Source organism: Microchirus variegatus (genome assembly GCF_963457635.1).
Source record: "Microchirus variegatus genome assembly, chromosome: 19".
NCBI lineage: Eukaryota > Metazoa > Chordata > Actinopteri > Pleuronectiformes > Soleidae > Microchirus > Microchirus variegatus.
The window spans coordinates 8412633-8439591 of NC_139820.1; the positions used below are offsets into that span (position 1 = coordinate 8412633).

At 36.9% G+C, this 26959-nt stretch overlaps 3 protein-coding genes across 5 annotated transcripts; 2 read left to right on the plus strand and 1 right to left on the minus strand.

Moving 5' to 3' along the window:
* Positions 1-6759: 6759 nt before the first annotated feature.
* vps37a (VPS37A subunit of ESCRT-I) lies at positions 6760-14578 on the plus strand. 2 transcript variants are annotated; one of them, XM_083905727.1, is made up of 12 exons: positions 6760-7189; positions 8880-8954; positions 9055-9172; positions 10217-10320; positions 10517-10733; positions 11590-11660; positions 11758-11885; positions 11984-12042; positions 12159-12227; positions 12481-12624; positions 12732-12820; positions 13431-14578. In XM_083905727.1, exons 1-11 carry the CDS (start codon positions 7080-7082, stop codon positions 12810-12812), a joined length of 1176 nt encoding a protein of 391 aa, XP_083761853.1. In that variant the 5' UTR covers positions 6760-7079; the 3' UTR covers positions 12813-12820; positions 13431-14578. The 2 variants fall into 2 exon arrangements, with proteins under 2 accessions (XP_083761853.1, XP_083761854.1); XM_083905728.1 differs by having other exon boundaries at positions 10520-10733.
* An 852-nt stretch (positions 14579-15430) lies between these two features.
* Positions 15431-19725, plus strand: nsmce1 (NSE1 homolog, SMC5-SMC6 complex component). Of its 2 annotated transcripts, none has more exons than XM_083906029.1 (8): positions 15431-15465; positions 16242-16383; positions 16808-16929; positions 17032-17109; positions 17746-17892; positions 18748-18864; positions 19277-19403; positions 19597-19725. In XM_083906029.1, the coding sequence occupies exons 2-8, from the start codon at positions 16266-16268 to the stop codon at positions 19626-19628; spliced, it is 741 nt and encodes a 246-aa protein (XP_083762155.1). In that variant the 5' UTR covers positions 15431-15465; positions 16242-16265; the 3' UTR covers positions 19629-19725. The 2 variants fall into 2 exon arrangements, with proteins under 2 accessions (XP_083762155.1, XP_083762156.1); XM_083906030.1 differs by lacking the exon at positions 15431-15465 and adding an exon at positions 15582-15641 and having other exon boundaries at positions 16262-16383.
* Positions 19726-20362: 637 nt separating this feature from the next.
* LOC310940694 (trace amine-associated receptor 13c-like) lies at positions 20363-21083 on the minus strand (the record flags this gene model as incomplete). The annotated part of the gene is given in 2 exon segments (XM_083905683.1): positions 20363-20893; positions 20895-21083. Coding segments are annotated over 2 exon segments (720 nt in total).
* Between the last annotated feature and the right edge of the window lie 5876 nt (positions 21084-26959).

A 26959-nucleotide genomic window follows, 5' to 3' on the forward strand; every position in this document is an offset into this window, starting at 1 on the left:
CTTGAGAAGTGTGTTCCAAAGAGTTTGGTCTCGCTTACCATGATGATGAGATGTGATGTTCTCTTCTGAGCATGAAATGGGCTTTGAGTAATGATTTATTTCATATACTCAGTGTCGTTGATGATTGTTCTTTGCTTCTTCATGAAGCTCAGAGGAAGAGAATATGATCAGAGTGGACATTCTTAAATGTAAACCTGAAATAAGTCATAGTATGTTTAGTTATTACTTGTCAATAGCCTGAATGTGTCATCCTGTGAATAGTACACCATTCCCATGTCACAGCCCACATATCTAATAGGTTATGTTGTTTCGTTTAGTTGTTCACCTCATGTTTTGTTCATTTGTAGTGGCCAAAATAGTAATCACAATTATTTTACATCAATTTTATTGTGGACAACATGTTTTGATTTTGGTATCACATGTTTATATTTAAAAGATGAAACATCTATTTGTTGCTGTTGAGTGCACAAGATATCTTTGACTTGTTGAAAGCGCGTTATAGGTTAGGTAAAATAGTGATTTTTCAATCATTCATGCTGTCATTTTTTTTATCTTTTATGATAATTTAACTTTTAAGCACAGATTAGTTTGTCTGTCAGGGTGGTTCAGTCTGTAGAATAAGATGTGTAATAATAATTTATCTAAAATTAGATTTAGGCTTGAACAAATATATTATAAATATTGTGTCTTGAAATTGCAGTAAGCTGTATTGCAATATAGATAAATTACAATTAATTGTTGAGCCCTACACTACAGTATATGCCAAAATATGCAAATGACATTTACACAAAGCAGGCCAATCCACTTTTCTATGTTTATAAGAGTTTTAAAATGAGGAAAAATAATGGTACAAAAAGAAGTCAAGGGACATTTACAATAGATAAAAAATGTGCGATTAATTGCGATTAATCATGAGTTAACTATGACATTAATGCGATTAATTGTTTGACAGCACTAATAAAAACCTTTGTGGCACAATAAAAACATTAGCAGGCTACAATTAACTTCAATGCCAATAAATCAAAAATGACACTGATATACAATTTGCATATAAAAAAGAACGGTTGGCAAACTGTGTGAGACAGTAGGAGAAAACCATAAGTGACCAGGATAGTCTAAAGAATAGAATCCTGTCTTTGCCTTCTCTCAGACTAAGACTATACTTTCAGGGATCATTTCTATAGTTTCTAACTTGAGAAATGTGTTTCTAAAGAGTTTGGTCTCGCTTACCACGATGATGAGTTTTGATATTCTCTTCTGAGCATGAATCTGGCTTTGAGTAATGATTTGCTTCATATGCTCAGTGTCATTGATGACTGTTCTTTGCTTCTTCGTGAAGCTTAGAAGAAGGGCATATGGTCTGAGTGGTTATCCTTTAACGTGAAAGTTTATCATGTCAAAGTAGAGCTTCTTACTACTTGACCCTACAGTGAATCAAGTGACTGACATTGATAGTGTTGTAGTTTAGTTAATGTTCCAGTAAATGTGAGATCTGATTGTGCTTGTTGGATTAATGGCTTTATTGACATTATCCATATGTGACTTAAATTAATCATTTGTTGAGGAATACAATTTAGGAACATTATTTATGCTCTGCATTTTTATAGGTTGTGCTTTGCTGTTTAGATTCACAACTCACAGGTGTGGACTAAGAGCAGCATATTGTCTTGCCAGTTGTCACAGCCCACTAAAACAGTATTTACAGAGATTATTTCTGTAAATTCTAATTTATGAACATGTGTTTTGTGAAGTGAACGGTCTCACTGACTACAATGATGAGCTGTGATATTATCTGCTGAGTGTAAAGCAGACACTGGGTAATTAATCATTTCATATGCTCTCTGACATTGATGAGGCTTTTTTGCTTCTTCATGGAGCTTAGATGAAGACAATAAGATCAGAGTGGTTCTTTGAAGTGAACTAATGGTTAGAAATGTTTTATTGAAGTCTTAACTTGTGAGTTGACGTGTTGTGTCGTTTACGTGAGACAGTAGGAGAAAACCATGAGTGACCAGGATAGTCTGAAGAGTAGAAGCCCGTCTCTGCCCACCTTCAAACTAAGACTATACTTTCAGGGATCATTTCTATAGTTTCTGACTTGAGAAATGTGTTTCCAAAGAGTTTGGTCTCGCTTACCACGATGATGAGATGTGATGTTCTCTTCTGAGCATGAAATGGGCATTGAGTAATGATTTATATCATAAGCTCAGTGTCATTGATGACTGTTCTTTGCTTCTTCATGAAGCTCAGAGGAAAAGAACATGATCAGAGTGGTTATCCATCTAGTGAATAGAAATAAGTTTCTACTAGAGATTAGAAAGTCTGTTTAAAGCTCACATAGAGTGGTCCTGTTGCACATATATATGTTGGTTATGGAGATCTACTTACATATATTAACTTGTTTTTATGGTCAAAATGTATTCAGTTCTACTGTTGGTATCATGGGTTTTTGAAGGATACCTCAACTTGAGTAGCTGTTCATTCTTATATTTGTTGATATAAGGTTAATGATTGTCATCAATAAAATAATCACAATCAGATTCAAATTTACACATTCCACCAATATATACTTTTTTGGTGGAAGATTTTCTCAAATATTGATCATGTTTTTACTTGGCTTGTGCTTTCATTGTAAACATTCGATAAGGTAGCATTGCATCCCCATGCTTTGACAGTGAGATCACTATTTTGGCTTTTCCTTCACCTAAAAACCTTTGTGGCACAATAAAAAATAAGCAGGCTACAATTAACTTCAATGCAAAAAAAAAAACTTTACTAAAATAGTTTCAGTAAAAAAGGCAGTGCTATATATTTAACAATAATTAATTAGAAAAAAAAAATTTAAGATAAAAAAAACTGATATAATACAGAAAAAACAATATAAACGATAGCATGGACAACTTGCATCAAGAACGGCTTGCGAACGACGCTTGGTAAACTGTGTGAGACAGTAGGAGAAAACCATGAGTGACCAGGATAGTTTGAAGAGTAGAATCCTGTCTTTGCCTTCTCTCAAACTAAGACTATACTTTCAGGGATCATTTCTATAGTTTTTAACTTGAGAAATGTGTTTCTAAAGAGTTTGGTCTCGTTTACCACGATGATGAGTATTGATATTCTCTTCTGAACATGAAGCTGGCTTTGAGTAATGATTCAATTCATATGCTCAGTGTCATTGATGACTGTTCTTTGCTTCTTCATGAAGCTCAGAGGAAGAGAATATGATCAGAGTGGTCATTATTAAATGTAAACCTGAAATGAGTCATAGTATGTTTAGTTTTTACTTGTCAATAGCCTGAATGTGTCATCCTGTGAATAGTGCACCATTCCCATGTCACAGCCCACATATCTAATAGGTTATGTTGTTTCGTTTAGTTGTTCACCTCATTTTTTGTTCATTTGTAGTGGCCAAAATAGTAATCACAATTATTTTAGATCAATTATATTATGGACAACATGATTTGATTTTGGTATCACATGTTTATATTTAAAAAATGAAACATCTATTTGTTGCTGTTGAGTGCACAAGATATCTTTGACTTGTTGAAAGCGCGTTATAGGTTAGGTAAAATAGTGATTTTTCAATCATTCATGCTGTCATTGTTTTATCTTTTATGATAATTTAACTTTTAAGCACAGATTAGTTTGTCTGTCAGGGTGGTTCAGTCTGTAGAATAAGATGTGTAATAATAATTCATCTAAAATAAGATTTAGGCTTGAACAAATATATTATAAATATTGTGTCTTGAAATTGCAATAGATAAAAAATGTGTGATTAATCGTGAGTTAACTATGACATTAATGCGATTAATCGTTTGACAGCACTAATAAAAACCTTTGTGGCACAATAAAAACATTAGCAGGCTACAATTAACTTCAATGCCAATAAATCAAAAATGACACTGATATACAATTTGCATATAAAAAAGAACGGTTGGCAAACTGTGTGAGACAGTAGGAGAAAACCATAAGTGACCAGGATAGTCTGAAGAGTAAAATCCTGTCTTTGCCTTCTCTCAAACTAAGACTATACTTTCAGGGATCATTTCTATAGTTTCTGACTTGAGAAATGTGTTTCTAAAGAGTTTGGTTTCGCTTACCACGATGATGAGTTTTGATATTCTCTTCTGAGCATGAAGCTGGCTTTAAGTAATGATTCAATTCATATGTTTAGTGTCATTGATGACTGTTCTTTGCTTCTTCATGAAGCTTAGAAGAAGGGTATATGGTCTGAGTGGTTATCATTTAACGTGAATGTTTATCATTTAACGTGAACGTTTATCATGTCAAAGTAGAGCTTCTTACTACTTGACCCTACAGTGAATGAAGTGGTTGACATTGATAGTGTTGTAGTTTAGTTAATGTTCCAGTAAATGTGAGATCTGATTTTGCTTGTTGGATTAATGGCTTTATTGACATTATCCATATGTGACTTAAATTAATCATTTGTTGAGGAATACAATTTAGGAACATTATTTATGCTCTGCATTTTTATAGGTTGTGCTTTGCTGTGTTGATTCACAACTCACAGGAGTGGACTAAAGCCCAATTTATACTCCTGCGTAAAGTGCTCTGCGTAGCTACGCAGAGTCCTCTGCGTCGACGCAGAACCTGTTGAAGAGCCTCTGCGTCGTCTCCGGGTGCACGGAATATTTTTTAAGTGTCCGTCACTCCGTCAAGGGACTACGGAGACGGCAAGAGCTGCGATTGGTCCTCAGGACAGGCCGAGCTAAGCTGCTCTGTGCCGGCTCTCAGTGCGCTCCGGGCGTCCTGACAGAGGCGGAGCTGATCCCCGCCGATAACGCCGCTGCCGAACTATAAATACGTCATATCTTAACACACACAGCACATGTTTAGACTCTAAATGGCCAATTTCTCGCCTCAAATTATCTTAAAACTGCGTTCCGTCACACAGAAAAGTGAGAAACGGCCACTGTTTCAGAAAACAACAGTCTTTTTCTCTCTTTCTTTCTCGGACGCCATTGCTCACTGTAGCCAGAAGCACAACAACCTTGCGCAGCGACCCCTACTGATCGGGCGGGAAATTGCAACGAGTGTCCGTCACCACGACGCAGAAGTATAAATGCTCGAGGCGTCTCCGTGGTGACGCAGACGGATAACGCATACGCAGTCGGAGAAGTATAATGTGGCCTTAAGAGCAGCATATTGTCTTGCCAGTTGTCACAGCCCACTAAAAATAGATTTACAGAGATTATTTCTGTAGTTTCTAATTTATGAACATGTGTTTTCTGCAGTGAACGGTCTCACTGACTACAATGATGAGCTGTGATATTATCTGCTGAGTGTAAAGCAGACACTGAGTAATGAATCATTTCATAGGCTCTCTGACATTGATGAGGTTTTTTTGCCCTTTCATGGAGCTTAGATGAAGACAATAAGATCAGAGTGGTTCTTTGAAGTGAACTAATGGTTAGAAATGTTTTATTGAAGTCTTAACTTGTGAGTTGACGTGTTGTGTTGTTTATGAGACAGTAGGAGAAAACCATGAGTGACCAGGATAGTTTGAAGAGTAGAAGCCCGTCTCTGCCCACTGTCAAACTAAGACTATACTTTCAGGGATCATTTCTATAGTTTCTGACTTGAGAAGTGTGTTTCCAAAGAGTTTGGTCTCGCTTACCATGATGATGAGATGTGATGTTCTCTTCTGAGCATGAAATGGGTATTGAGTAATGATTTATTTCATATGCTCAGTGTCATTGATGATTGTTCTTTGCTTCTTCATGAATCTCAGAGGAAGAGAATATGGTCAGAGTGGTCATTCTTAAATGTAAATATGAAGCATAATGTAGTATATTAAGTTGTCACTTCTCAACAGCATGAATGTGTCTTATGTTGTTGGCGCTGTATTTAACCTAATGTTTCTGTTAAGTGGGAGATGTAGTTGTATATGATGTTGTTAATGATTAGGTTGAACTGAAAAGATGTTGAAACTAACACTAAAACTAATACAAACTAAACCCGCTCAATCTAAACAATTTAAAATTAACACATTTTAAAAACAAAAGGTCAAAGGTGTTTGGTTTTTAATTTCTTTGCTTTACCTCATGCAATTATATACATATACAGTGTATATATATGTTTATATATTAATATTTCATTGTATTTCAAACTTAATCTTTCTTTATTACATTTTTTATTTTATTTTATATTTTTTATTTTATTTTATTTTTTACAGTATATATGTATACCCCCCTTGTCTTGTGTATTGGTAAGAGTGTACGTATGTGAGGTTTTTATATGTCTGTACTGTATTGTTCAAAGTGTCAGAAAATTAGTAAAGAAAAGTAAAACAAATAATAATAATAATTAAATAAAAAAAACTAATGAAACATTCAAAACTAGTATAACCTTTGTCCGAATAGACGTTTTACAGTATATATGTATACCCCCCCTTGTCTTGTGTATTTGTAAGAGTGTACGTATGTGAGGTTTTTATATGTCTGTACTGTATTGTTCAAAGTGTCAGAAAATTAGTAAAGAAAAGTAAAAAAAATAAAATAATAATTAAATAAAAAAACTAATGAAACATTCAAAACAAGTATAACCTTTGTCCGAATAGACGTGTGTATGTGTACCTACCTCTAAATCAAAATCTTACAATTGTATAATTCAACAGCTGGTGGCGATAGCGCCCGAAATGGATTGTAATCCGCTTTTAAATGCGAAGAAGAGAAGGCGGAAGCTGCGCTTAACGTGCACTTAGTGCGTGACGTAACACGTAAATAAGTTGATCAAGCTTTTACTCGCTAGGTTGTTGTCTTCCTTTAGCTGTACTTACATGCCGCTCCGCCAGTGTTAATGGCAGTACTTTATGTACTCACCAGCCCGCGGAGCTAAAGAGAAGTTGACATTTTAGTCGACACACGGGGATATGCCATCTGACTTTGTCACGTAAATACAAAGAACGCCTCGCGTGCACAACAAACCGAGTCGTAAGAGCTAACCGGGGCTAGCACCACACTCTCCATGTTCACTTTCTCTTCCACTTCTTCGCGTGTGTACTGACGGCCCGTAGCTTCTGTCACCAAGTTGAGTCCTTGGTTGGACGCCAGGAGAGGATGAACTGGCTTTTCCCTCTGTCCAAAGGCTCCGGACCTCTCCCACAGTTGAGCAGCCTACAGCAACAAAGACAGCGGCAGATCGACTCACTCAAAGTCGCTCACCCCAGGTAATGTGCGTCACCTAAACCAGACAGACCCTGGTACCGCTCGTTGGCTCGTTACGATGGACGTATTTGTTTTGAATCTGAGATAATGGCCGCCGCGGTGTTAACCATCCGCTTATGTCACGTTTCTCGCCGTTCACGGCTTATGTTTATGTGGTGTTGCTAGCCATCAGTTAAAGTGTGAATAAACACGCTAGGCTAACGTATAGCATACGCCCTCGTTTTTCGTTGTAGTCTTGCTGTTTTGTCATTATGTCATCGGGACGTATTTAATATTATTTGACCCTCGATGTGAGTGTTACTAACTACGGTTAACATTTATTCTAAACAGCGATTTAGGTGCAGTTTACCAGGGTCATGAGTTAGCTGGTTAGCTAAACAAGTCAGTAAGTGACAGTGACAGTTTCATTTTAGGGCTGATGACACAAGTGTCCTGTGATCGTTCAGTACAGCGTTTGTCAAAATAACATATCACCTGTAGCTGTAGAAAGATTTGGCTTATCGATTCTAATCAGACTTTATTACGGGCCCATATCATGGAATTGGTCATAAAAACAAATGCTTATGCAACTATCTTAAAGGGGGAAACGGGTTTTATATATACTATAAAAAAAAATTGGGACTTGACTACAGTGATTTCATCAATATATGCAAAGGCGCCGAATTAATTTGAACACAAGATTCTATGTTACAGCTTGAAAAGTGTTGACTCTATGTGAGGATTGAAGTATTAGCGTTTGCCTACAAAGAAGCACTGATAACTTGGGGACTTTTTGTTTTGTTTTGTTTTCTTCCTCCTGAGTCAGTCTTTAACTGTTTGCAAGAACAGACTGTTCTCTTAGTTCATCTCTTGTTAGTCAACAGCATTAAATTGTAGTCACCACCCTCCTGATGCAGATTGACAAAGGAACTGTTGTACCTCCTTAAATTAACCATAAATAGATGTTAACACGTTATAATACATTTGTGATGGTTCTTTGCTCTTCTCTGGCTGCGCAATTCAGGCAATTATAGAGATGACAAGGCGAATGTGCTGTGTGAAATGCCGATCATGGCTTGACAGTGATGTTGAAGCAGAGGTCCTTGATTTTTTTCCTCAGCCAAAGATCCCCTAAGAGTCTCCAGAATATTTGAAAATATCTATTAGGGGATCCTCAGCTGAGGGAAAAATTGACCTATAGACCTGCTGTATGTATAGCAATCCTACGTTTAATTAATTAATCTATGTTGTATGTGCCCAGGACCCACATTTGAGAGCCACTAACATCACATTCACTACCTATTAAGGAAGGGTTATGTATAATTATATAAGGTACCACATAATTTTGAAAATCTGATATTACCTTCAGGGCCCATTATTAACATTGCTAACTGACAGTACTGGGTTGTTGTCATTGTATACAGTTATGTCATATATTAATGCAAAGATATCCATAAGGAGGTAATGCTTAGAAAAAAGAAATTTAGGTTTTAACAGTTTAACTCTTCAATATGTGCCCGCAGTTGCAGACTAAATTATCTTTCTTAGTCCAAATAGTCTTGCTTATAGGAAGACTTTCTTTGTAAAGCAGCCCTTTTTATGGGTTCTTTCCTCTTTCCAAACTGGCAGGATTCTCACATACAAATGTAGGAATGTATATTTTCCAGCAATAATGTCATCGCATTACATTCCTGTGTTTTTCTTTCAAAACAGCCTTGCTGAGATCCAGAAAGATGTGGAGTACAGAATACCATTCACAGTCAACAACTCCACGATTAGTGTTAACATGTGAGTACATTTTTATAGTGATTTTTTTTTTTCAAAAGCAGGTAATGACCCAGCTTCGTGGTCACTCTGTAAACTTGACCGTTTTCCTTCTGTCTTTTAGTCTGCTACCTCCTCAGTTCCCTCAGGAGAAGCCGGTGGTTAGCGTCTACCCGCCTGTTGGTCATCATTTAGTTGACAGCAACAATGGCACCATGATCACTAGTCCCCTCATCACAAATGTAAGTAGTAGTTAAGTAGTAGTTGAGGCTTTTGATTAATTTGGTTAAGATGGATGTGTCCCCAAACTTGGAGCTTGGGTCTACACAGTCCATACGTGCTGACTGTGTGTGCTCCCAGACCAAATGGAAATGAACAAGATCAATGAGTTTAATTTTTTTCCGATGTTCATTTCAGTATTTCCAAAAAAACATCACTCATAACAATAGTAAGAAGGAAACTGAAACAGATATTCTCACTGTTGAGGTAATGTGCTATGTCCTGAAATATTTTTCTTCTAATCCTTCACATTTATTCATACACATTTATTTAATTATATTAATTATTTGTAAAGCAAGACTGACCTTATGGGTCCAGCTATTCAGTCGGACATCAGATGACTGTATAATCTTAAAGTATACGATTACATCCCTTTTTTTTAACAAAATGTTACAACTTCTTTCTCTCTCTACAGAAAGATTGAACGTTGTCGGTGTTTTTTCCTTCCCTTTGTTTTTAAGTAAAAGGCTGTTATTGACCATTTTGTTGACTGGGTAGAAGTCATGGTGTAAGCTAGTGGGTACACTAAAAATGGCCTGCCTGTGTTTTTAAAACGGCAACTTTCAAACACTGATTTATGAAAAGGATAAAAGGATATGTCGTTGCTTGTTTTTCTTGTCAGCAACCGGGCTGTCCTCTTGCTGCATTGTCATGCTCAAGATATGTACAGTAGAGGTTTGTTTTTTCGTCTGTATTCACAATTACAACAATTCTTTTTCTTTTTTCTTTCTCTTTCTTTTCTGTTCATTTCTGAACCGCCAAAGGCCTATTTCACTTTCTTCTATTAGAATATACATTTCACTCACACAAATTAATAATAATTATGACTGATTAGCTTCATATAAATCGTGATCAGTGATTTACATTGCTCAAGTCAATTCTATCCCTAGTGATGGTCAACTGTAGAAACATAATTTTCCTTCAAGAAGATGTTTTGTTTGCTCATGTGTTAATTTTTTCTCGCTTTAATGAAGGTGTTGTCTTTTTCTTTTTTCAATATGTTTTAGTTTGGGATGCACTCAGATCTGGGTAAGGTCGTTCAAAGTCTCTTGGATGAGTTCTGGAAAAGTCCTCCTGCTCTGATGTCTACTGGCTCTGCTGGATTTCCATAGTGAGTTTAATCTTGTTATTACTTTCTCATGTAAATTAACATTTTCATACAATTACATATTTTTGGTGCTAATTAAAGTCTAACTAATGAATTACATTTCAGCTGGTAAAGAATGTTTTTGCCCAGATGTCCTCGAAAAATGCATTGATTCACTTGTTCTGCTTTGGTAAAAATGTGTCTCCTCCGTGAATTGCAGCAGTATGTACAAGCCGTCAGGCATGGCTGCGTACCCGACTCAGGCTTTCCATTACGGTCCTCGTCATGTGGGTCCGAGTCAGACGCCACCTCCTGGTCCAGTTGCAGCTCCCATGCCTCACCCAGCCGTCGATAATGTCCATGGGCCTCCTCGAGCTCCAGCTCCATACGGACTGATTTCTGACCTGCCACTGCCTGTACCTACTGTAGATTCACAGGTAGACTGATCATGATTGCAGGTTGGGCAGTAACACCCACTGTGCAAAAACAGAGGAACATAATGCGAGCTGTCGGGGGCTGTTTACATGCAGTGTCTAAAAACCCAAGAAAATTACTTGAAAAACACGCGGAAGAAGCCGTTTAGGGTCGCGAGCCTGTTGCATCTGTCGTTGCTAAGCAACCAAAACCTTGGAGCTGCTTAGACGAACAGTCAATTTGTCTTTTTTTTATTTTTTATGACTTCTTTGGCCCAAGCATCAAAAGATAGGTGCTGAAAGCACTCGCTGCATTCCAAAAAGATGAGGTATTTTCAGGACGCACCCAGAAAAACGGGCATCCCACACTTGGATCAAAGAGAGAAATGTATTTGTACACCCAATATATACTGTATGCGAACAGCCCCCTAAGCTGTAAAAAAAAACCCTCTATAGCTCCAGTATTTTGTCCAGAAAATAAAATCATCCACTACTGTGACAGATTTTTTGTCAAATATGAAATCGGAACACAAAATTCTATTTTAACTTCAAAGGACAGAACAACATTCCAAGTAATCCATGTTTTAGTCATAATGTGCTGCTGAGGTCGTACATGTGGTGCCGTGTTATGCTATTGTTATGTCAGTAGGTGGCGATATATACCTTTTAGATTGGCTAGAACATTTTCTAGGTTGGAAAGTAGTAATAAGTTTTGTGGCTGCACTTTTTAAAGAATGCCATATTAAAAGTTATGTTTTTTCCTCTTAGTTAAACAAACTGTTAGTAGAGCCAGACTCTCTGAAACATTAATGTCCTGATGTTTTCTCAAATATCTACTCTATCTACTTCCTTACACTGTTTGTCATATCGTCCTTTTCAGCCTGGAATAAATGGACACATGTACAAGATGCCTGAAATTCCAGAGTCTTTTCCAGAACTCTGTGACATGAAGTAAAGTATTCCAAAGTATCATCATAAAATGTCACGTTCCTTTCGAACCGATCATTGATGTCCTTGTTCTCTCCTTTCACCCACTGTCTCATCCCAGTCGGACTCAGCTGTCGGATTTGTCTGAAAATGAGGACGTGCTGCTGAAGTTCTTTTTGAGTTTACCACAACTCAAGCAGGTCACCAGCGATAAAGAGGAGCTGGTCACCAGCATAGTAGACATGGCTAGTAAGTCTGTTCTCTGTCTTTCAGGCCAGTAATGAAAGTGAAGGCTTAATGTGGTTGAGCTCAACAAAGACCTGAACATTTCTTGTTGTCTTTTACAGAAAATAACCTTCAGATGGAGCCACAGCTGGAAGGAAAGAGGCAAGAAATGCTCTACAAGGTAAGCACTTGTATATCTACTTATTTAAAATGCTTACAAATACACAACAAAACCAACCATGCTATTGTGTTTTAGTTAATTGATCGGGGGTTTGGGTTTTTCTTCTGTTTTTACAGTTTGACCAGCTGACTCAGATGAAGTCTGCCTTTGAGACAAAGATGCAGAGGCAGCATGAACTCAGTGATGTAAGAGGCTTCACTCATCTCACTCTGATCAAAAACAGGAAGGGGGTTGATGAGGTTTAGGAGAAAATCACAATCACATTTGAACTTCTCAGGCATTAGAATTTGTGATCATATAATCCAACATGTTTACCTCTATTTACTGCTGATGTTCACTGTGCCCATCAGATAAACCAAACGCTAAAATTCAGTCTTAAATCTGAATATGGCTGTTTCTTTGTTTCTTACTTAAGTGCTTTTTTTTATCCCCTGCTAGAGTTGCAGTCTCAGTACGTTACAGGCTCGGTTAAAAGTTGCAGCCCACCAGGCAGAGGAGGAGTCAGATGAGACAGCTGAAATCTTCTTGGAGGGGCGCACCGACATAGATGAATTCCTGACCAGCTTCATGGAGAAGAGAACGGTCAGAGGCCTGAAGTGAAGCAGTATTAGTGTGGAGACAATTGTGGTATTTCTGTTTCTGTTTATAACACCCTGTCTCTCTCTCTGTCTCTCTGCGTTACTCTGCAGCTTTGTCACAGCAGAAGGGCCAAAGAAGAAAAGCTGCAGCACTCCATCAACACACATGGGCAGTTTCCTACCAGCCACTAGAACACAAGGTACACAGTCAAATGATAAGCAGAACACAAGACTTTTATTAAAGGGATAGTTCGGAATTTTGGACATAAGACCTTTTTTCCAACTCAGCCGGTGTGATGTACATATCTGTGTTGATAGAGTGTTTGAAATAAAACCAACCTTGCAATTTGACGGATTTATGTCTCAGCAGCAGCAGCAGCGCGTCATACTTCTGGCAGCGGCCAGAAGTATAATGCTGAGAAAGTAGTCCCTCAAAAATTCATGCGATGCGAGGTTAGTTTTGTTTCAAATATTATTCTATCAACACAGATGTACATCGATAGTCTGCCGTTACAATTGATTTGCCTCGGGTGCGCTGTGGAGTCGGTATGAGTGTTTCTAATGCCATGCTAGCAGGTACCATTGACTTGCGCTAGCCATAGCACCAGCGAACTCGGCAACTAGAAGAACTGAATGAAATTTCTTGAAAACGTCTCCAGACGTCTCCATCACACCGGCTGAGTTGGAAAATAGGTCTTATGCCCAAAATTCCGAACTATCCCTTTAAGTGATGTGTCTCAGTTGACAGTTTCACAACAGGCATCCTCTCGTGGTTTGTCATCCTCTTTCCGTTCTGCATCTCATCCTCAGGTTTGGTGTTTTCTCAGCCGACTGCTGCCAACTTAAATTATACAGACAATAGAGTGGACGAAAAAGCACACCGAGTCAACAACGTGCACTTAAAAGAAATAAGGAAGAGGGTGATGGCAAAAAAAAAACAAGCTTTTGTGGAGATGGTATGGAGTCACAACAGGAGGGCAAAACTGGAAGAATGACTGACACGTGCTTAGTTGTGCAACCACATTGTTTAGGATTGATCACATTGTGAATCTTTTTTTATTGCACATTCTGTTAGTCCAGTTTTGACTCCATTTTGATGATGATAATGAGTTTTGTGTCCATTCGGGATTTGGTGTCATATCAAGTGCGCATGATCAGGGTGGTTGGTAATGTGAAGACATTATGACAGGAAGTAGAAATAGCTCTGGACATTTTATTCCCAGTCTTATGCCATTGCCAGTATCTGCATTTCCATTCTCTGAGGTCATTGTCGACTTCTTGGTCTTTTCATTTTTGCTCAGACAGGAACCATTCTGGATGAATCTGTTTACATACAACTCACTGTGGAGTCATTGTTAATCTAAATTGTAATTAGAATGACACAAAAGTGTTTCTAAGTTGGGGTGTAAAATATAAACGCTTCTCTTGAGTGATTTGGGACTGGGAGCATCCTGAACACCAGTGTGTTTGCACACACATGAATAATTTGACTTTAACACGTTAAAGCAATACTTTGATGACACTGTACTGACTTATCCACTGTACGTTGTTCAACATTTTTTTCAGGGTCAACGTGAATCATAGAACAACTTCAATGTTTCTGAGTTGGTGATTTTTTTTCAGTTTTTCAGTTGGTCAGCTTAAAGAGAAGTCTGGAGTGCTGTACACTGGGTAGACGGTTTAAATCCACATATATTCCATTATTTTCTTTCTTTTTTTTTTCTACACTAGTAACATTTTTGTGTGTGTATGTAAACACACTGAAGACCATTGATTGCAGATTACCACCACAATGATAACCTGATCGTTTTAGAGATGCCCTTTGAACTTGAGTTGTTTGATATAGAGCCTTTGGGACTACATTGAGGAGTATTAGGTTAAATGCTGCAGTATAACTCGATGACATTGGATACTGTATTTAAATATTGTTAATAATAGGCTATATTGTAATCAAAGACTCGGACACCTTGTATAATATGTTCTTATTTAATTTGTTAGAGTAATAAAGCATTTAGAATAAATCTGTTTTATGTGCTGTTGAACAAATCTAAAGCTCACGCAAGGGGCCACAGAAATTCTTTCTTATCATATCCCACAGAATACATACCATAGTTTACAGTGTTATCTTGTTGGGTGAGTTATAAATCAGATACCAATGGTGCCTATGTAAATGCTGTGGACAATGTATTTTCGTGAATAGTCAAGATTCAAACATTTGGTGTTTTTGTATTTACAGCAAAAAGAAAAAACTGACACCCATAAACTTGCAGCTCCTAATGGAACATTTTATTTGATTTATGTATAGTACCTGACGTTAAACGCCAAGTTACATTAACCATCATGTCTGCTGTTTAATAATGGCAGTGTCTTCACTCAAGTTCTTGCTTTTTGGTAAAGGTCAATTTCAACGTGCCAGGTGAAAGATGATGTCCCAACTTTAGAAGGTATTGGTGTTGTTTTCACATCTAAAAGTATATGTATATGTATAGATATACACATGTATCTGCATATAGAGATACATATACATATATGTATGCATATAAATGTATATATGTATATGTATGTATATTTTTATATATATGTATACATACATGTATTATATATTACATGTAGTATATATATATATATGTGTGCATCTATCCAGTTTATTCTTATAATTCATGCCGTTTGTGGTTTTCTTTTACTTTCTTTCCCAAAAGAAGTTTGACATGTGGCCCTAATACACTTCCGTAGTACGTAAACATGCTTGAGTGATACACACGCCACACCAACAGGTGGCGGTAATTCATCATACAACTCGAGTCCCCGGAAGTCGGCGGCGAAGAGGGAACATCAACTGCTGCAGGTAATCCTGTTTACTGTTTCTGTTAGCTTAAGAAACTCGTCTATTTAAACCATTAAGCATTTAAACGTGTGTATTTTATGAATATTAGGTCACAAATGAGGCTCGGGGATGTAAATGTTCAAGGTTCCTGCGCTGGTTCGGATTGAGGTGACGCGTTCATTTCAGAAGACGTAGATGTAAATAAGAAACATGTACAAAGTTTATGATATGTGTTTGACTCGCACGATATCGACATTAGAAGTCAGTTGAACCAGTGCATCAGTCAACGTGGTAAGTTAGTGTATTAAAAATCTATAATTCTATTTTGCGTTACCTAGCAAAACATAATCTCACCATGTCCCTTATGGGGCTCCATAGTCATGAGTACATTCAGCTAGCACTAAAATGATGCCAAATTAAACCTTAAATAACGTGTAAATAGACTCCTGGTGCTCTTTTTTAATGATTAGTTTAGTATTTGTTGAGTAAGTGTATATGCTGATCATTTTTAGTGTCGTTATGTGTTGTTTTTATTGTATCTGTAAAGGCGTTATGTACAAATCAAGTCCAAGACAAGTATAACCAATAAATCAATGCATTCTTACATTAATCATTAATTACATTTTTGTTTTTTTTTGTTAAAGTGAAGCAAAAATTCACCACATTATTGAGAAACACTGACCATTGAATGTGGAGCATTTTTCTGTACCCACATTCAGGAATATTTAGACTAAAGTGTACTTTAACTCATTGACATTCACCAAATAATAATAACCGCATGATTGTTGTGTTTTCAGAGTTTCACATTCACTTTCAGAGACATGTCACGACAGATGGGAGACAGCCATCGCAGGTTTCTACAAACCATGATGGCCAGTGGCATTGTTGATGAACTGGGAGCGAAGTCACTCTATCAGCATTGCTGTGAAACACACAACAGTGAGTCATTTTATATTCATATAAGTCATCACATCTGTTTATAATGCACCATACATATATTATATATAGGTGCAAGAAAAACTGTGATTTGTAACATGTAACCCCTTAAGCCAGCAATTCACATCTTATTTGTAATTATGGAAATAGAATCACAATAAAATACATGAAGTCATATCGTTAAAAGTTTACGGGAAATGTACTTCGGTAATATCCAGTTATTTATTTTATCCGTCTGTAATTTAACATAATTAAATTACGTAATTTGTACCCACACAGCTATATTTATATCTGAAACGAAAACTCTTAGAATTTGAAGTTTTGGGTGGTTTGTGGTTGTTAAAAATTCTTGAAAATGTCATAAAATATCTCCCGCCTGCATTGAAAAATGCTAAAACAATTTTTTTTTTATTTTTATTTTTTGCAGCTCAGTATGCTCCTGACAAACTGGATGAGTTCATTGATACCATCAACCCAAAACTGCATCCCATGTCCATTCAAATCAGGAAAGGAATGTCTGAGGACAATGGCCAACAGTATTACGCCTTGGTTCGTCTGTCTTTAATTCTTGCTCTGGGTCTCTATGTTAAATCCATGAAAATGATGGACAGTGAGTCGTTATGAACTGTTGTTTTACTCCTTGTTGTTCAGGTGAATCTGGCTGAGACTGACATCACCAGGATGTCATCAGATTACGCTGACAACGAGCTGGAGCTGTTCACCAAAACGGTCAGGACATTTTTGGTGTATTTTTCCCGCACAGTTATCGAAATTAAAACCTTGAATCATGATTTGAGGTTTATTTGAGGTGTATTTCGATCCACTGTGAATATTGGGACTTTATTGGGAGTTCGTTGGTATAAGCAATAATCCAGTTCACCACAGAAGGATGTGAACACACAACTTAATGATGAAAGTTGTGCCAGGCAAGAGGAAAATATTGTGTGATGAAAAAATGCCATGATTATTTTCTGGCACAAAGTTAAGGAATGTTGTGGTTTTCTCATCAGTCCACACTTTTCCTCTCGCTTACGTCGTTTCTCTGCAGTTAAATAAGGAAGCTAGAGAGCTGTTTCATTCCGGTGATTTTTGTAAACATCATCCTTTATTTGCTGAATCTGTTTTCATAGCATTTCAGCAACTAGCCAATTTTTCCGCTTCCAACGTGAACATTTTGAAATGAAATGTTGAAAATGCTGATTACACTCACCTACGGAGTGAACCTGCAGGAATAGTAACAATTGATCACTGTGATGCAATCCAATGCAGCAGTCTCATAATGAAATACTGGCTTTGTGTTTAAATTCACTTCACAAATGATCAATCGTGCAATACTGGACATATAACTGGCATGTTCCAACTCAGATGGACCTGATTGTGGGTTCTGAGAACGGCATGGCCTCTTCCACCGACATCCTGAACAGCGCCGACGCCCTGACCAACAAAAAGCTGAAGAAGAGTGAGACGGAGCACCTGTTGAACCGACTGGTGCACGACAAATGGCTCAGCGAGGTAAAATGGTGTCCTTAACATAATTCAAAACCCACTCTGAGTAGTTTACTCTCACAGTTTTAACGAGCACAATTAACATAGTTTGTAAAAGTCATTCAGGTTATCTTCTAGTTAGCAAGTTGCACTAAATTAACAATAGAGACACTTCTGTTACATATATTTTTTGTAATTTAAAAAAAATCATATAAGCTCTGTTAAACTCTGCGTGCACTGTTTTCAGGTGAAATCAATAACAATTACTCAATTCCTATGTATCTATGTATGTATACATATTTGTATACGTATATATACATATGTGTTTATATATATCGATATGTTGTATGTGTATATATGTATATTTGCATATATATGTATGTATATGTGCATATATGTGTGCGTATATGTGCATATGTGTATATGTGCATATATATGTGTGTATATATATATGTGTATGTATAGGTATATACGTATATGGATATGTATAGGTGTCAACGTATATGTATATACGTGTGTATATATATATATATATATATATATATACGTATATACACACGTATGTATATATGTATATATACACACGTATATATACGTATACATGTGTATATGTATATATACACGTATATACACACACGTATATATACATATATACGTATATATATATATATGTGTGTGTGTGTATATATATATATATATATGTATGTATATATATATATTTGCTATCTAAACACCTTTAATCCTCTGACGATCTTAATCCTCAACGAATTTAATACAAATCTGTCCAGGGCCCTAAGTGTTGTACACTACCTAACCATTTTTTTTTCTTCCAGCATAATGTTGTTGTCTTTGTGTGAAATCAACCGCTGTTTGTATCTTTAGAAACAAGGTCAATACACCTTGTCCACCAGATGTATTATAGAGATGGAGCCTTACATTCGGGCGATGTATCAGGACCAGGTCCAAGTGTGTCACATCTGCCACAACATCGCGGTTCAGGTAAGTGTTCACCATTATTCCCGCTGTGACAGCACCTGAATCAGGTCTGTTGTGTTTCTAAATAGTTACTGATGAAACTGAGTCTCTTCTGTCAGGGATTACTGCTTTACAGTTCGGGCAGATTTGTTTTACCTTGAGACACAAACTGTCATGATGTATGTGTGAATGGTGTGAATGTAAGCTATCATGAAGGCCACACAGCTTTCATTGTCAATGACATCCATTAACAGATGTTCTCATGTTCAAGGATGTGATTGTATAATGATGTAAAAACAGGTGTAATTGAGACAATTCTCAGCACATATCCAGGTTAGGGTTAGTTTATATATTTATTTTTACTTCCTGTGTCATTTTATCTTCTTCTATATGGTTTTCTCACTAAATTTAACTTATTTGATTTATCTTCTTCCAGTGCCAAATTTGTGAAAATCCTGTATGCGGCATAAAAATACACAACCCGTGTGTGGCCAGATATTTCAAAGGGAAGTCAGAGCCCCGGTGTCCAGCTTGTGAAGACTTCTGGCCACATGAAATCCCTGGTATTTATATTTATAAATTATATATTTATATATATTGCAATATTCTGTTAATTATTTGTTTTAGATCATGAAAGTCGTGAAAAGCACTTCATGTCATGCACATTTTCACCTGTGAAATAACGAAATAGTATCTCGTACAAGAAGACAACACATATATTAACATATATATAAACATACTTTATTTTTTTAACAGAACTCAGTCGGCGCAAGTCTCAGAGGAGGTGAGGAGAGGAAGTCGTCGGCATTAGAACTTTTCCGTTTTGTATCTGTTGAAATTGTTTCGTGTTTTTAACATACATTTTTAATAAACTGTGACTGTTCATGTCAATAATTTTATCGAAATATCTTTATAATATATTTGTTTATGCACTTGTCATTAATTAAACCAAACCAACATATCTACTATCAAACGTGATTTCATCATAGAGCTGTTAACAATTTAAAAGTGTAGTGTTGGAAGCCATATATATATATATATATATATATATATATATATATATATATATATATATATATATATACATATATACACATATATGTATATATATGTACATGTATATATATGTACATATATATAGGAATAACTTTTATATATTACAGTTTTAACATTCTTTAATGATGACATTAAATTAAATATACCATATCACCACATTTACCTCACAAAATGTATACCTTACTGATGTGAATAGTGGCTGCAGTATAAATATAGATAAACCATGCCGGTATTATTTACTCATATATATATGTATGTATCATGAGTAAATAATATCATTCTAACCTTAAAATGTTTAAATGTCAGAAACAAAACAATCATCTTACAATTCCCATTATTCTACACTGATACGATCATAACCATATTCCCCCAGTCAACAAAAAATAAATTAATGTTAAATATCAGCTAAAATAAAACATTTAATTAAAAATCAGACACTGCTATCACATTTATTTAGAACATGACTTTAAAGTATACTTATGTGAGAGGAGTTCTTTTCTAGTATCTTCAGGGTGACGATGAACTTAATAGCTTTTCTAAACCACGGGTAGAAAAAAGCATATATGAGAGGGTTCATGCATGAATCTGAATACAAAAGCCAGGACACAATGGGCCAAGTCAAAGCACTGTTAGATGTGTCCTGTCCTGCAAGAGATGGGTAGTAATATGGACAGAAAGACATCAAAAACACAAGTATAACGACACCCAGAGTCCGAGCTGCTTTTCTCTCCGACTTCTTTGCTTTAACTGTCACTGAACTGCCTGTAACAGCTGTAATATGAGACTCTATGGCACGAGCCTGAGACACGGGCACGACGAACACTCTCACATACAGAACAACGATGATCGAGCAGGGGCCGATGAAAGTAAGCGCGAGGTCTACACCTCCGGAGGCAGAATTGATCACCACCACGCACTCCCCGTAGCAGGAGCTGTATCTGCTAGGCTCTCGAAGATGGTCCTTCAGGATCAGCCCGTTGTAGAGTAGTGAGAAGGTCCCAGCACAGACACACCGACACCTCCACTCTGCCACGAGTGACCTTGCCGGTGTACTGCAGAGGGTTACAAATGGCTACATAACGGTCGATGGATATGAGCACCATGTTGCCCACGGGGGCCGATGTGAGAGTGAAGCCGGTGATGTAAGACAGAGCGCACACCGGAGAACCCAGAGAAAACCCACGCATGCAAACTCCTTGCAGAAAGGCCCTTGTTCCGAAGTTGTTCCAAACGGGGCTTACACCCAGGAACCCGGGTCTTCTTGCTGCAAAGGCAAGAGTGCTAACCACTACACCAACCGTGGGCCCTTGACAGATTTCCCTTTTGATAATATTTCGACGCTGTTGTTGGTAAATCAACTATGGGATGCTTTGTTGTTTGCCACTTAAAGCTGCAGATTATCATTTCTGTTTAGTGTTGTTGAAATAAAGGGCCACACTGTTGGTGTAGTGGTTATCGCTCTTGCCTTTGCCGCAAGAAGACCTGGCAACCCAGTCGGAACAAGGGCCTTTCTGCATGGATTAAAGCACACTACTGTGCAAAAGTTTGGGGTCACCCATGCAAGTTTTCCATTAAAAGTCACACTTTTATTCATCAAAAGAGTTGCAAAATGAATAGAAAATATAGTCAAGACATTGACAACATTAGAAATAATGATTTTTATTCAAAATAATAATTTTGCCCTTTCGTCAAAGAAGCAGCAAAACTGTTTTCAGCTGTGCTAACATCATTGCACAAGGGTTTTCTAATCATCCAATAGCCTTTTAACGCGATTAGCAAACACAATGTACCATTAGAACACTGGAGAGATGGTTGCTGGAAATGGGCCTCTATACACCTATGTACATTAAAAAGCAGACATTTGCAGCTAGAATAGTCATTTACCACATTAACAATGTGGAGTGTATTCATTTAATGTTATATTCATTGAAAAAAGTGCCTTTCCTTGAAAAATAAAGACTATTAATTCTAAGTGACCCCAAACTTTTGAACGGTAGTGCAGTTATCCTGTCAAACTGCTGAAAGTCCAGGTTTTACGAGCAGCAGAATTCAATACTCGAGTCTTTTTGTTTGTGCGTCTTTGCGTTTTCACTCGCGTGCCAACCTGTTGTTCAGCCGTCTCACTCGATTAGCTCGACGTCTCCGCCGCTTCCGTCCGTCTCGACGTAAAAAAGCGAAATCGCTTCACGTGCGCAGCGCGGCAATCAGAGAGTGTAAAGCTACACCGAGGCTGCTCGGTTTCCAGTCGAGTGGTGATTTGTGTAGGTAATGAGTTAACAACAAAAACGAGTTTCACAACAAAGTCAACAACTTTGATTGGATTGTTTATTTACTCGTACCAAATACTTTGTGGTTCCAGTTGGCCTTTGACTCGCTGTTCTGAAAAAAACCCACTGAAAATGAAAGCATTTTATTTGAGTTAAACGGCGACCATCATTATTTTTTGCTCTTAAAGGGGACATGCAAAATCAACTTTTTAATCATTTTAATACTTATATTTGGGACTCTGGAGGATCTATGAGTAGGCAAAGTGTGAAAAAGAGAGGATGGTTTTGTGGTCCTCCTCAGTCTAAGCACAGGAGATAAAACACACAATGTTGACTTCCGCACTCATTGCTACATGACAATTAGACGTTCCTGGAATTGTTGTCTCGCGGAGCTCCGCTTTGTCCCTAAAAAACTGGAGAGTGCAGGCGAGGGCAATAGTATCCGGAAGAGCGCAAATTTTTTCATTCTTGGCTGCACAGTGCAGCACAGAGTTCTACACAAACTTCCAGCCTCAGAGGATTTACGCGTCCACTGGATACATTTTATATATGACGGCAATGTGCCGGCTGGAGTTTTTTTTTCGGCTTTTCCAAATGCTAACTGTTAGCTGCCGGAGCCTCAGTGACACTGACGTAGTTTCCTGTGTCTCATTTGCATTTAAAGAGACAGGCACTCAAAACAGAGCGTTCTGAACAGGGTGATTGAACTGCTGTGGTGCTTCAGACACCTGTGATTTTATTTTATTTGTTTTAATATAGAGTTTATATAATGAAAGACCTGGGCCCTATAGAGTTAGATCCTCTACTCTAGTAGTACAGTTGGCTAATTTATAAATTCTGGGCTGCTTATTGATTCCAATACTGGTGAAACTCATATTGGTTATGACACCCATCTTCATTTTACTTTTTAAAATGTGTCTAATCGTGTCTGTTTGTATCTTTGCTATGTTTGATTTAACTTGATTTACATTTTTGTGATGTAAGTTGACCTTGAGAGTTTTGCAAGACACGTATACATAAAATTTTGTATTATTATTATTATTATTATTATTATTATTAAGTGCTTGTTCCTACATTCAACGTGATCTTAAACTTTTTCTTGCATTTCTCTTGGCTCGGAGAAAGAGCATTTCCTTTTTTTTTTAATATAAGTTGGCAACTTTACCAATAAATGTTGCTAAATTTTTTTCACACTGAACCTTTAAGAAGCGTTAGGAAGATGAATCTGATCAATCGTTTGCCCGTTGGTTCTGTCCTCGCATGTCTAGTGGGCTCCACCTTATCTGGAGCGGGTATTCAGAGCATCGGACACTAGGTGGCCTCGTTGGTAAAGTATTTGAGACGTAGCGAATTGGTTTAGACAAGTCTGAGTAACACTTTCATAATGTTTGTGCGAGTAATGTGTTACAGATTTGTATATTCGTGTCTTTGTTTTGAAGTCCTCGTCCCCTTCTTTCCCAATATATTTTTGCGTCACTCAAATTGCCCGTTGCAATTTACTCAGTGACTTGTCCTTGGTACAGTCAGCAACTACTGATCTGATGATGACATCCATTTCAACCGATAGATAGATAGATAGATAGATAGATAGATAGATAGATAGATAGATAGATAGATAGATAGATAGATAGATAGATAGATAGATAGATAGATAGATAGATAGATAGATAGATAGATAGATAGATAGATGGATGGAGCTGCAGGGTTGAGGATTATTTCTGCTCCACTCTCTTCTGACTATGGAAGCCCGTTTCCGCCACTTGGGGGGGAAAAAACTGGCAGATACTAAGTCATAATTATAAGAAATGAAGCTGTAATTTTGAGATTTAAGTCAAAATCATGAAATAAAAAGTAGAAATTATGAGATTTAAAGTCATAATTATGAGATGAAAAGTCATAATTATGAGATAAGAAAGTCAAAATTATGAGATAAGAAAGTCAAAATTATGAGATTAAAAGTCAAAATTATGAGATAAAAAGTCATTATTATGAGATACAAAGTCATAATTATGAGATAAAAAGTCGAAATTATGAGATTAAAAGTCATAATTACGATATAAAAAGTTGAAATTATAAGATAAAAAGTCGACATTATGAGACAAAAGTATCTCATAATTTTGATTTTTTTTCTCATGACTTTTTATCTCATAATTTCGACTTAAAATCTCATAATTACAACTTCATTTCTCATAATTATGACTTTCTATCTCATAATTTTGCCTTTTGGTATCTGGCAATTGTTTTTCCTTCATGTGGCGGAAATGGGAAATTATTTAATCACTAAAAGTGACTTCAAACTTACATTAATTGTTTTTTTGTTTTTGTTTTTTAAACAAGTACAGTTGTGTTTGCTTCTGTAAACTCTGATTCTTTTTTCACAAACAATGTGTTGACCTAAATCAACAGCTGTGACAAAACAGGAGAAACTGTAGAGAAAAAAAGTTTGAAAATGATTAGACACAGTGTCTCATAGAGAACTCACATAAATAACAGTCTGTCCCTCTTCTCTTTTCAGAGCTTACCTCTTTAATACGTAACGCCTGTAAAATCACTTAAAATGCATTATTTAGGCGTCACATATGGACATATTTAATAAAAATGCCAAAATCAGACATTTGTGATTAGTCAAATTGATTGAAGGATCCATTTTAATTGTATTTCTGTGTTTTGTTCTTCTCGACTGTGACCTTTTTTTTGTTTTAATGTAGACATTTAAAGCCAAAATAACAGCTGTGCTTGTGGGAACCTGCACAAAAACACACTCCTTCCCAGGAAAACCTTTTTTTTGGGGGGACTTTTAAAGATTATTATCCCAGACTGTCACAATGGTGGAGTGTATAAATAGAAAATGTGACTGATTGTGATTGTAATCATGAAAGGAAGTCTACATACATGTGCACATATATTAACACGCCTGGTTTCACCCGGTTATTTTTTACTCCCTCCGTATACACTGTGGCCCTAATTGATTCTCCTTTTAATTACATTGACCACAGACTCCGTCTCTCTCCTTCACTGACAACAAAACCAGCGCAGGCCGGCAGTCTGTCTCTCACACTGTGAGGATGACACCTCCGTCTCCTCGCTGAGGAACGAGTCGAGGATCCACTTTGATGTCTCTCCCCCTGCAAAGGGAAAAGGTCAAAATAATAAATGTAGGCCCAATTGATGGGTTGGCGGGGGGTCGCGCTGGGGGGATTTCAGTGCCGATTTTTGGACGAGTGCTTTCCTAAAGGCATAATGAATTTATACAGTCAGTCACGGCCAAAGAGGAAAACAGCATGCGTCCTCTTCCCATGAAAAGGTTGATCTAAATCTGCAGACGAGGCTGGCTCCTGCTTCCCACTCATTCTCTTAACACAAGACTTGTCCTCCACTCACATATATGCCTTTCTTACTCCAGCGTGCATTAAAATGCTGCTTTAACTCTCACTCATTTTGGTTCTAAAGTAAAAAAAAAAAAACATTCCTAGAATGTTTTTTTTTCTTTACACCTGAAGGCCCCACCTTTACGAACCTAAAGTTGATATTTAATACCAATATTTCAGTCAACAGTGGTAGAAAAGTAGCAAAAACTGTGTTTGAAAATTCTGCTTTTGTACAAGAAGTGAGATATTAACAGTAAAATGTTACTCAATGTGCATAATGGCCCCTTTTTCAGAGTCAGATTTATATATGGGTGACTGAATATTATTATTTCCATTGCACGGGTGGGAATTATGACCTAAAAAATTTTTTTTAATATAATATATATATTTATTGTACGTCTATAAATACTTTTCATAGACCTTATTTTAACACCTATTACTGAAAAATGAAATAAATGGGCCTGTGCTGTTTTTTATTATTGTTTTTGTCTACAAATATAACCTCATTGTACTAATATACAATGTCAACTAATGAAAATATAGTGCATTTTAGCTGCATTATGTGTTTTAAACAATTGTGTACATATAGTGCTCAGATAGGACTTAAATAAAGTGTAAAAAGGGACGTTTTTGTTGAGTATAAGTAGAAACAACAGGAGAGTTTTAGTTGACATAAATTGAGATTAAATTTAAGGGAAAAGCCAAAAGAAAAAAAATATTTCAACTTCCGTTTTTGGTCAAATGAGGCAAAGTATTCTTTATTGTTTTTAAATATGTGCTAATTGTAACTTATTATTATTTATTTGATTGCACCACTTGTTTTTTTATGACCTTTTATTATTTTATTATTATTATTATTATTGTTATTTTTTTATTATTATTATTATTTATTTTTTTATTTAAAAAAACCCAAAATACTAAAATATAAATGAAAATTATATAAAAAATATATTAATAACTTTGAACAACACTTGAATGCTTAAATGTTTCATAACGCATCTTTTTTTTTTTTTTTTTTTAAGTGATGCATTCAAAGACACAAACGCAGCTCAGTTACACCGAGATGAGCAACAACAAAGAGCATTATTTACCACGCTTTTTTTTTTTTTTTGCCAGTAGTCACGTCACGTCACGTCACGTCGCGTGGAGATGCTCCGCGTCACTCGCGCGCACCGCTCACGCCACTTTCCACCGGAGGACGGAGCCGCTTCGCTCCAGCAGCCTCGGTATTACATGCGCAGCGCTGCCGTGAATCACGCACATCACCACGGCAACCGGCGCTCACGCCAGCAGCAGCAGCAGCAGCAGCAGCAGCATCATCATCAGTGAGTTCCGAGCATCCACAGGCGAGCGGAGAGACACGGAAACACGACCGCGGTAAGTTTTATTCCCCTCTATTTATTTCCACACCTGGTTCATTTGTGTGTG

Bases quoted from the DNA above. Each gene is read 5' to 3' on its own strand.
- vps37a (XM_083905727.1), top strand. From the start codon at position 7,080: ATGAACTGGCTTTTCCCTCTGTCCAAAGGCTCCGGACCTCTCCCACAG. The intron at 10,734-11,589 runs GTAGACTGATCA...CGTCCTTTTCAG, and splicing joins TACCTACTGTAGATTCACAG to CCTGGAATAAATGGACACAT. The intron at 12,228-12,480 runs GTAAGAGGCTTC...ATCCCCTGCTAG, and splicing joins GGCAGCATGAACTCAGTGAT to AGTTGCAGTCTCAGTACGTT.
- nsmce1 (XM_083906029.1), top strand. From the start codon at position 16,266: ATGTCACGACAGATGGGAGACAGCCATCGCAGGTTTCTACAAACCATG. The intron at 18,865-19,276 runs GTAAGTGTTCAC...ATCTTCTTCCAG, and splicing joins GCCACAACATCGCGGTTCAG to TGCCAAATTTGTGAAAATCC. The intron at 19,404-19,596 runs GTATTTATATTT...TTTTTTTAACAG, and splicing joins CTGGCCACATGAAATCCCTG to AACTCAGTCGGCGCAAGTCT.